Source organism: Salminus brasiliensis, chromosome 11 (assembly GCF_030463535.1).
Source record: "Salminus brasiliensis chromosome 11, fSalBra1.hap2, whole genome shotgun sequence".
Taxonomy (NCBI): domain Eukaryota; kingdom Metazoa; phylum Chordata; class Actinopteri; order Characiformes; family Bryconidae; genus Salminus; species Salminus brasiliensis.
Window position 1 is genome coordinate 22742915 of NC_132888.1, and position 11524 is coordinate 22754438.

Consider the following 11524-nt stretch of genomic DNA (forward strand, 5'->3'; position numbering starts at 1 on the left):
GCACCACACAGAGGTGTACAGTGGTAGAAGGGTAGTGCTGAAGAGGGGTGTAGAGAGTTATGATGTATTGTCAATTCAATAAAAACATATACATCGATCATCTTCCATAACATTAGCACCACCTCCTTTTTTCTACAGCTCCACTTACCATATAGGCACACTTTGCAGGACCACCTCAGAGCAGGTGCTATTGAATCCCTGCTGGTTATAAACAAACCACATGAGGAAATTATTAGTTCTGCACACCTTTCTTTCTTTTTAATGCCAGGAAGGAGCAGCTAATTCACACTCTTTTGAAACAATAAAGAGTGTGTACCACCACATACATATCAAAAATGGAAGCCAAATGATCAGGGAGCTCATTCAAATTGTTATTCTAAAATATTCCATAAAATAAAAGAAAAAGTCTGCTAAAAATAATTGGTGACCCATACATATACAAGGAATTACCTTAATGCTGAGTATTAACACAGTACTGGTCTTTCTCCATTAGGCGACTGTCTACTGGACCAGCCACAGAAGCTGCTTGCCTTACCTGAGGACCCTCCAGGATTTACTTACAGCCTTAGCCGCCAGTGTGAGCTGGCCTTTGGCACCGGATCTAAGCCCTGCCCTTACATGCAGGCCTGTTCCAAGCTGTGGTGCACAGGACAAGCCAGGGGGCAGCTGGTGTGCCAGACTCGTCATTTCCCCTGGGCGGACGGCACCAGCTGTGGCAACAACAAGATATGCTACAGAGGGGCATGCACAGATAGGAGAAACACTACTAAAGCCAAGGTGAGATCACACAGAATGTGCTATTATGGCTTGATTGATGATACCATGGCATTCAAATGCGCACTCAATGTGTCCTCTTGGCTTTCGACTTTCAAATAAATGCTTGTCATTTTTCATGCTACATCAAATACATACAATTTATGAGAAACACTTCAGATCCAAGAGCAATCTTTCATGGACTACAGAGCGGATTTTAGACAGGCATGAATTCTTCTGTTTCATAGGATCCTGGTATCCTATGACAGGCTATCTGCTTGCATAGAGCAGATTGATTGCCCCTATGTTTGAGTGTCTGAGTGAATGGATATCTGTGCTTACCTGTGATGGACTGGCATCCTGTACCAATGGCATTGCACCCAAATATGCCGGGCACCCACCATCACCCTGACCAGGAAAAGAAGCGAATAAGAAGATGAACTAATGAATATGTAAAAAACATTGGATCTTGGCTCTGAACATAGTTTTTTTCACAGGTAGATGGCCAGTGGGGTAAATGGGGGGCTTATGGATTGTGCTCTCGAACATGTGGGGGAGGAGTTCAGCTGGCCAAGAGAGACTGCAACAACCCTGTTCCAGAAAATGGAGGCAAATACTGCCAAGGCCTGCGTGTTAAGTATCAGTCCTGCAATCTGGAGCCATGTAAACGTTCAGGTAAGCTTTCTCCATTTTAATATATATAACATTTTTGAAGGCACAGTAATTTGCACATCAGGTGTGTACAGTTCTGGTACCGGAGTGCCTTAGTCTAGTACCAGTAGTTTGGTGTGGCTATGGTTTGATCGTCCTGCTTAAAATCATATGTACTGTTAAAAATAAAGGTGCTACTAAGGGTTCTCTGAACAATGCCATAGAAGAACTTTTTAGTAAGTGAATATAAAGGTTTTTTTAAGCAATTTATACGTTTTCATATTTTTTCATCCTTTGGCAAAATTAGATCTTTATGGAACCAAAAATGGTTCATCTATGGCATCACTCAAATAACCCTTCGTAGCATCCTTATTTTAAGCATGTGGTTCAGTTAGTAACCAGGTTTAGTTGGTGTGCTTGAGCAGGTAGAACAAACTGCACTGGACTAAAACCATGCACGACAGGAACGGACCTATCTGTCTTTTAACTACAAACGTATGTTCATAGCAAGTGCTATTTTTTAAAATGCTGGCAAATGTCCTGTTCAGCAGCATAGGTTGAATTTAGAATTTTAACCCCTAAGGCAGAAAGGCTTCTTACACACTAATGTGTATTATTCAGTAACTACAGGGACTTCTGTAAAAACTAGTGGGGCTATTCTCTGGTAATAGAAATGTGCAGTAACACTTTTGGCCTGCTGGTGGGCCCTAGTCTGTTTAAAGGGTTAAAGTGCAGCACTGCCCATCTGTAATAAATTTAATAATAAAATAAAATAAAATAAAATAAATAAAATAATTTGCCATCACATATTCTGTAGCTCATTCTGTTACTTAATAGCATTTTAACAGGGATATGGAATCTGAGCTTCCTGGGGGGGGCTGCAGGCCTCCATGACTTCAGGATTGTATACCTGCTGCTGCTATAAATTATATATATATATAAAAACATACAAATAAGAATGAAAAAGTGAAATCTGACATCAACTCCGCAAATTGGCTGGACACAGTTATGGTAAATTTTTTAAAATTGTAAGAAATTACTTAAATTTCAATCATTTGGTGGCTCATTTGTATGTATTTGCGGAGATAAACAGGAGTTGGTAATATAGAAATCACAGGATTCACCAGTTTAAATGGAAGAAGGTTGACTGAGCATAGAGTAAAGAACCGTATGGACAATCCCAAGGCTACAAGTCCATTTCCAGAGATCTTAACGCTGCCGTGTCCACTGTCAACTCCTGTGGAAAGATCACCAAGCAGCAGATGGGAGAAAGCACTGTTCAAATCTGAGACATCTGGAGCAATTGGCAAAGGAAGAGTGGTCTAAAGTTCCAGTAGAAAGGTGTAAGAAACTCATTCATGGTTAGAGGAAGAGACCGATTTCAGTGGGTGTGCTACCAAATATTGAGTTGAGGGTGCCAGCACATGTCCAGAGCTTTTCTAGAGATCTGAGTGGAATCAGATCAGATTTGATCTTCTTTCTTCAATGTGAACAAAAGAAATAAACATGTGGATGCCAAAGCATTTGTAATTGCAACAATGTTCTGCAGGGGTCATGACTGTACATCTTCGCTGTCCAGGACAAACCTGTATTTCCTATTTCCTGAACTTTACAGGAGAAGGCAAAAATGTTCTGAACTTGAATGGAAGTCAATGTAAAATAAGAGATTATTTTTTTTAATTTTGAGCATTTCTATTGGTCCATTCACCCAGAATTATCGACACAGTGTACAGAGCAGCTACAGGGTTCAAACCATGGAGAAAACTAAAAACAGACAAAAACGGAGATACGGGCTTTTCACCGGACAGCAGTGATATGTATGTGATGTGACATGGTCTTGAGTGGCTGTACACAGTGTGCTAATGCTGTACTGCCGTTGCAGGAAAAACCTTCCGCGAGGAGCAGTGCGAGGCCTTCAACGGCTTCACCCTGAACACCAACAGGCTCGGCTCTTCTGTGGTTTGGGTCCCTAAATACTCTGGAGTTTCCCCAAAGGACAGATGCAAGCTCATCTGCAGGGCCAACGGCACGGGATACTTTTACGTACTGGCTCCGAAGGTGCGGAAACCCACAATCTCCACATGTTCTCCACGTCCAGAATAATATATGCTCTGTTTCAGAAAGCATGAGTGAGTCTGATGAGTAATGGCTGGGGCCTATCTCTGTCAGATATGGATGTGTAGAGTGAGAGGGAGCAGGATTGCTGGTCATGTCAAAGCTGAAGTGGAAGGGGAGAGGAGAAGAGAGAGCAGTCGCGATCATATACAGCTGTAGCGTATCAATCTTAAGTGTTTACACAGCCGGCTCAGAATCAACCAATTACAGGCTGACGCTCTCACTCTCTGCTGCTTTGATATAGCCTTTACCTTGCCCCGTGGTTCAGTAGTTGGTATGGCATGTTGAGAAAGTTTTGTATAATTTAACACCTTTGCTGTGTAATCATTTCGCCGGGAGTGGTCTTTGTTAGGGGTAAATCCATTAGCCGTTAGAGCTGAGACGCAGAGCGCAGTGACAAAAGTGTTCTGTCTGTGTAAACAGGTTGTGGATGGAACACTCTGTTCCCCTGACACCTCGGCGGTCTGTGTTCAAGGGAAGTGTATCAAGGCTGGGTGTGATGGCAGGCTGAGCTCCAGCCAAAAGTTTGACAAGTGCGGAGTGTGTGGAGGAGACAACCAGCACTGCAGAAAGGTCTCGGGAGTCTTCACTAAACCCATGTAAGTTCCACTCTGAGGTGTCATTGAGGACATTGAGGGTCAGGGTCCATCTAAATAACAACTCACAGTCACCAACAAGGCAAGGCAAAACGAGACAGTTGAGGTGGAGAAAGCTGTAGGAAGCAGTTTTAAAGAATTGGGATAATGGTTTCACAAGACACACGCAGGTTTCACAGTCATTTATTGGGCCAGGGTGTTTAGCAGGAGTGTAAATACTTGAGTAACTGTACTTTATCACTGTACTTAACCCTCAGAGAGTTGTGGCAGTTGTTAAACCCATAATGCTTTGTGACTTTTTTATTATTATTATTAATCGGTAAGTATATTCAAAGCAATGAAAACTCGCTGAGTTGTTATTATACTTATACCAACAGAGGAAGAAAGCAGTGGTTTCCAGTTTAAGAGGTTAAGGCACTCTGTTTATGTCTACTATTGACTACATGTCCCAAAAACAGCCCACCTACTAAACTGTATCATAGCAAAAGCAAAATCATACTCTAAATTTAACAAACCAGGGTCTCCAACTGACACCCTGTGTTTTCAAGCAAATTTTATAATCCCTAACAATCCTTAATGTTCACCTTTAATTAGCAATATTGACAATATTGGCCCCATTTTCTCCATTATAACCAAAGGACCCAACTTGGACCCAATCTTGTAGACTATTTTCACCCCTAAATGCCTAATTCAGCATATGAGGTCATTATCAATTATCAAATATATGTTGGTATCCATTATGTGTTCATGAGCTGATTTTTTTGGTGCAGGGAATTCAGGAAATAGTTTTGTGTAGGCTTTTTAAAATGTCTTCTGATATTAATAATCTTACAAATAAATACTAAAGTATTAAATTAATGTACTGCTTAGTTATAGAGTAGTGTAGTATCTATACACATGTTTCTGTGTTATGGATCAAATACCACATAAAATTGCATTTGTTTAAAAAACACTTTGACATTTTTTAAAAACCCTCTGTGCAATATTGCACCATTAAAAACATGAAATGTTATGCTTTGAATGATCAAAAGCTTCTTTGCAACAATTTAAAAAGGAAAAAATGTACTCAGTCAACAAAGTATATGCTTCAGTCTTTGAGGATTAAGCAGTATTTTTTAAGATGTGTATTGCTAAAATAGAAATTGAGGAAACACAGTTTATACAACCCCCAAATATAAAGTTTTTTTAGTTTACTTAGTGCCAAATGAAGAATTCCACTGATTGGTGGACAAAAACATGCATGTGGTGCCTGTTGATTGGATAAATTGGGGTCTAAAACTGGACTAGTTTGTAAAACTAGTTCACACTGACCATGTGGCCTTAAAATGAACTGGGTTTAATATGACGTCTGTGCTGTTGTTTTTCAGACATGGGTATAACTTCGTGGTCACCATACCAGTAGGAGCCTCTAACATGGACATCAGGCAACGCGGTTACCGGGGTTTGGTCAATGACGACAACTATTTAGCCGTCAAGAACATCCATGGCAAATATCTCCTCAATGGGAACTATGTGGTATCTGCTGTGGAGAAAGACATCATTGTGAAAGGCAGCCTGCTGCGCTACAGTGGAACCTCTTCATCCGTGGAGACATTGCAGGCCACAAGACCTCTGCAGGAGCCCCTTACAGTGGAGGTGCTGTCTGTGGGCAAAATGACACCTCCTCGCGTGCGTTACTCCTACTACCTGACCAAAGACAAGAAGGAGGAGAAGATCCTGAGGAAGGAGGAAAGGAACCATGCCCAGAACAGCATCCTTGAAGACTCCAATAAGGTGGAGCTAAAGAAGCCATCCTATCAGAAGCCCTCCTATAAGTGGGTGACCAGTGACTGGGAGAAGTGCTCTGTGAGCTGTGGGAGCGGCTTCCAGAAAAGACTTGTCCAATGTCTGGATTCTAATGGAAAAGCCGTCACTTACTGTGACAGCTCCCAAAGGCCCAGCACCATCAAGGTGTGTGGCGACCCTTGCCCCATGTGGAGCATGGGCGAGTGGTCAGCTTGCTCGAAAAGCTGTGGGAAAGGCTTCAAGAGACGGCCTCTGCGCTGCATCACCCAGTCAGGATTGCACCTTCCCAGAGATCATTGCTCTGGCAAGCAGAAGCCCCAGGAGCTAGATTTCTGCACTGTTCAAACCTGCTAGAGACTTGATAGGACTTGTTAGGACTTCTTCAGATGCTGACTAGCAGTCATTCTATGGGACCATTTTTGTTTCCAGTTGAAAGAATCTTGTTCTTAATTTCCTTTCCTTTGTTGTTTCTTATGTGTCTCATGGTGCCTCACCTTTGTGACAGGAGCAAAGTGACAACTGAGACTGCAGATAGATGTGATTAGAAAGGCAGAGGTACAAGGTTTGGTATCATACAGTGCTGTGCAAAGGTCAGAGACCTCCCTTCTTTCTTTCATTTCCAGTCAAAATGACCATTGGATACAATTGAATCATTTTTAATTATCACGAAAAAAGCAGAAAACAACTAAATGCAGGATCAGATATTTCAGTATTCAGTGTGTCCACCTTTTACCACCTCACATCTCCAAAGTTCAGTTCTAGACAGTAAGCATACTTTCTTTCAATGTTCAAATAATGAGGTCCAATGATGTTGAGGTCTGGACAGGAGTCGGGTGGTCCCACTGTTGGACAGTCAGTCCATTGTTCTGAGAACAGTAGCAGCTTCTGCAGTTTTTGATTTGATCAATTGTTCTTTTTTTCTCTCATCATGGAGAGATTCATACACACATATGCAGGCAGGCAGACACACACTCACTCATGAATTCCCTCATGTTTAGCAGTCAGAAAATTCTCCATAAGGGGGCACTGTTAATATGTAGAATTGCTCAATGCGGTCTCTGTGGCTCAGCGGTCTGTTGCGCTACCACCATGGTCCAGGGGTCACAAGTTCGAATCCTGAGCCATGCCGCTTTGCCATCATTGCCTAGAGTCCTAGAGAGAATGAGGATTCTCTCCTTATCACTCTTAAAGCGACGGTGGCCAGACGCAAAGGCATCTGTTAGCTGGTGCGGTGGAGCTACTTCTCTCCGAGTGTGTCGGCTGTCTGACGATGCTGCATCGGCAGCAGTTTGAAAAGATGAGGAGATGGCTGGCTTTACATGTATTTTCACTCTCCTAGTGTGGGGAGCATTGCTAGTTTATGTGATAAGGGCAGTTTTGGTGGTCTACCAGCTCTTGCACGGTTGTTAAGGGGTCCTATTTTCTTGGTATATATTAGCCGTTTTTTAGGAACATTATTTTTTCTTATTTCCCTTTGATTTTCCCTTCCTTATGCGAGTGGATTATATTTCATTTAATATCTTTAATATCTCCTGAAAAGTGACTCAAACTTAACATCTGTTTTGACTGGAAATGGCTTCAATGAAGGCTGCTCTCTGACATCTGCACTGTAGTACATGCAGTATGTGATGAGTTGAAGTCACAAACAGCCTACCTCAACCCCCCCCCCCAAAAAAACACTGAACTACAGTACAAGATCACAAATCTGAGTGAATAAGAGACAGAAAAGGCATTCTTATTACACACTACACAGTGTCTTTGTTGGGTGAATAAATGAAGGCATCTGATTTACAAAATATATATATATATCATTTGAATCCACACTAACACCAGGAATTAAATGTGAAGAAAGGGGTATGCAAAATATAGGGCTGCATGGCTCTTGCACTACAGAAGAAAGGTACTCGAGGTACTTTTTAAAGGAACTTAAGGTACCTTTAGGTATACATGGTGATATTTAGTTATACCTGTTTACGTGTAACTGCATATTATTATTATTTGTTTTTTTTTTGACATTTTTTCTAAGCATTTTCCAATCCTTGTAAATATAGCAGGACGTATTGGGATCGCATTTAAGTTTACTGGAACATCACAACACATCCTGGTGCTATAGAGCATTTCAAAACCATTGTTTTTGAATAATTGCTGTGTGTGAAGACAAACAGCACCAGCTTAGTCGATTAACAGTATGCCTGTGGACTGTAGATTCACAGCAGAGATATTATGCTCGCCTCTTGGAGGAAACTGAGATAATAGCTTTAATCCTCTGTGGCGCCCATTAGGCTAGTGCTGGAGACAAATATGTTACGTAATTACGATTAACCAAACAGACGGCCACAAAAGTATTTACCCCCTGAGGACTATAATATTAATATTCACACGGATACGTGTGTGTGAAAACCAGCGACAGTGGTTTGTTGTTTCCAGTGTAGTAAAACTGGCCTAAAAGTTGGTGTTTGTAGCTTTTGATTCTTTACACATATTTTTAAAGTGATCCAGGCCCATTTTTTGCTTATTTTTTGGAATATGGAACCCATTTGCTTGCCATGTGCTCCAATAATAAGACCAGTTATCATCAAATATGCTAAATGCTGTATTTTCATTTAGTTAGCTAATTAGATGGTATGACCCCATATGACGCAGAAGCTCGCAGTAGCTGCAAATGCGATGACTGCCACCATGCTGAATCACCATGTTCCCCCATACAAGGCGATTAAACAGTGTCCTTGTGTGTGTGTGTGTGTACTAGATCTATTCCCTGCTGTACATGAGAAGATGTATTGTGTCTAGTGTAGACAACACTTATACATCTGTTATTGCTGTTGGAGTATCTGTCCTGAAAGCTGACTCGATTTAAGGATTTGTTTGTTCATTTTTTGATCTTAATGCAGCAGAAGGCACTTATTTTATTACTGTTTATTTTTTGTATACTGTGTATACATTCATCTAACTGTGCATAAATAAACACAAGTAAACACTGACGTATAATGAATGAGTGAAAGTGACACTGTCTAAAACCCAAGGTTTTTGCTTTCCAACCAACTTTCCAACCAAAACGACCATTGTCCATTTAGATTGCAACCCTTTAATATGTCTCGCTGTGTTCCTGCATTCATCTCCAAGCATCACAGATAATGCCATGTTCACTGAGCTCTGCGACACACAGTGCAGAGCGTTACCAGTGCTTCCACTGCATTTAGTCGCACTGGAATTCTGCTGATGCAACCGTTTTGCCTCTCCTAGAAAAACAGCCACAGCCCCACTACCTCGTGCCTTATAATCCTCCTCTATTGTCTGGGAGAGCTAGGCCCTCTCCTGCAATTTCATCTGTCTCACTGCACATTTGCCTCCACTTGGGCCTCCGCACTCTGCACTATGAGCTGTTCGTGTGAGCTCGAAGGCATATGAATGAGCACTGTGACTGAATGCATGCTTCTACATATATATATATATATATATACACTGACACACTGAATACTGTCTTTTAATCCTTATGTTGTTAAGCCTATGTCATTTCAGCCATTCCAGCAGGCTGAAAGTGTTTTTACAAGCTTCTATTACCAGAGAATATCCCCACCGATTTGTACAGAAGTACCTGTAGTTACTGAGTAATACACCTTAGTGTGTAATAAGCCTGTGTTAAGCTGTGTCCAAGACTGTGCCCTATTCACTGTCCCCTACATGCAAAAATCCAGATCATATATAGGGCACTATTATTAATGACCACAGGAGTTCCAGAAGGCAGTGAGTAATTTCGGACACCTCGTTATGTGTGTTAGATCATTACTGTGCAACAGCAAAGTGCGTCGCATAAACAGTCTGAATAATCAGTCTTCCTCAGAGAAGCTGAGCGAATGAGGTGTGTTCAGGTGAATTTCTGTCATATTGCTGTCCTGGCAACGGAGAACACATGTGAGCCACTGACTGTAAAAACCTAGGCAGACGTCAACAGTCAGACATTCATTGCAATCTTGGCAGTGACTTGTCAACACAGGCGTGTGCCCAGTGTGCGTACACCCCCGCTTTGCACCATTGAAATAGCAGTCCGCCAATGTCAGACTGCGCCTGGCTCTTAAAGGGAATGGCGAGTGACACGCTGATTGGTTTAAAAGACTTTGAGATGCACAAGACGTACTTTTTTCCATCCCACTAGGGTCCCTAGTGTTTGCTAACAATGTTTTCCAGGTAGCGCCGATGCTAAACTTCAGAAGCACAATTTGGACACCAGTCATTGCAACTCAATAAATTACTCACTACATTACTTAAGGTATACTGGCTCTGGCTACTGATAAAAGTGCTACAATAATGAGCCATGGTAATAAATAGCTATCTTTGGAAGCTCTCCACATCATCTTTCTATTAAAATGCCAGGTGGTGGGCAAACCATTCCCAGCTCAATGCTTTCATAACAAATAGAGTCTCCCTCTGACAGGGATTATATGGAGGGTAGTTCACCGATTATGAATTGGCTGTGAGAGCTCCGCTGTGAGAGGTCAAGAGTCTAAGCCTGTTGGACCACTTGTCCAGCCAACTCGAAGCTAATGATGGCTGAAGTGAAATGCCTTCAAATCATGCATGTTCAAGTGCATTAAAATGTGGACGTATATTTCAACTTCAAAGTTTTGTATAACTGGTCATATTTATACTTTTTATTGTTAGATATTTAATAATAACTTGCCTAGTGAGCATTAACTGACTTAAGATGTCCAGGTTTGGGCCAGTCTGGTCTTAAATTTAATTAGGACCATTTTAAGACATTGTTATGTAGAACTAACTTTTTGCCAAATATGGATACCACTTTTCTCTCTCTCTCTCTCTTATACACACAGTGTTATAGTCTACAGTTACGTTCGAGGCAGCAGGTTCAACCAGGATTGGCCAGTTCCAGTTGACTGATCAATGGACTAGTTTAATGTTAATGCATTATCATGCAGGTAACATCCCTGCTAATTCAAAAGCCTGGTCAGTTCAAGTTGGTCAAACTGGTACTGGTTTTCATTTGATTTGAATGGTTCATCTGGTCTCCCATAACACGACCAACCTGACCAAACCAGTCAGCCAGTATGATCACGTTTGCTGACCAACATGACCAAGGTGGTCGACCAACATAACCAGTATGACCAAGCTGGTTCACCAGCATGGACTCAAAGGTCCAGCAGTATGATCAGCTTGACCAGCAGTATGACTGGGGTTTGACTGGTTGACTAGCTGATCTATCAAAACAAACGAAAACATGAAAACCAGTTTACACACCTGCTTTTGCCTGGTGACCACCCTGACCATCCAAAAACAGCTTAGATTATCTGCAACCAGCTGGTACTTATTAACGAGCTAGCTAACAAGCAATCCTCCCAGCTCTCAACCAAGCTGCAGAGTCTTTGAAATACATGCTCACACTCATTTTCTAAAAGGAGAGTGATTAGCACAGCATGATGGAGTTGCTGTGATTGAGGTAGACCGGTCTATCCTAGTAATGCTTTGAGTGTGAAAAGGCTGTAAATTCTCAGCTTTCTATTAATTATTTGAAATCTGTGAACACACACTAGCATATTAGCATAATTTCATACATTTGCCTGCAACCAAATGACGAATACTCCAGGAGTATTCAGAATATTCAGCTTTTG

The 11524-nt window shown here is 41.6% G+C and overlaps 1 protein-coding gene across 1 annotated transcript in view; it reads left to right on the forward strand.

Annotated features, from left to right (window-relative positions):
- adamts15b (ADAM metallopeptidase with thrombospondin type 1 motif, 15b) overlaps window positions 1-8882 on the forward strand; it is a 15848-nt gene extending 6966 nt beyond the window's left edge. The window contains exons 5-9 of the mRNA XM_072692224.1: window positions 494-777; window positions 1251-1428; window positions 3287-3462; window positions 3943-4118; window positions 5483-8882. Of these exons, the coding sequence (XP_072548325.1) occupies window positions 494-777; window positions 1251-1428; window positions 3287-3462; window positions 3943-4118; window positions 5483-6254 (1586 nt within the window). The 3' untranslated portion in view covers window positions 6255-8882. The remainder of the gene's footprint in view (window positions 1-493; window positions 778-1250; window positions 1429-3286; window positions 3463-3942; window positions 4119-5482) is intronic.
- The last annotated feature ends 2642 nt before the right edge of the window (window positions 8883-11524 follow it).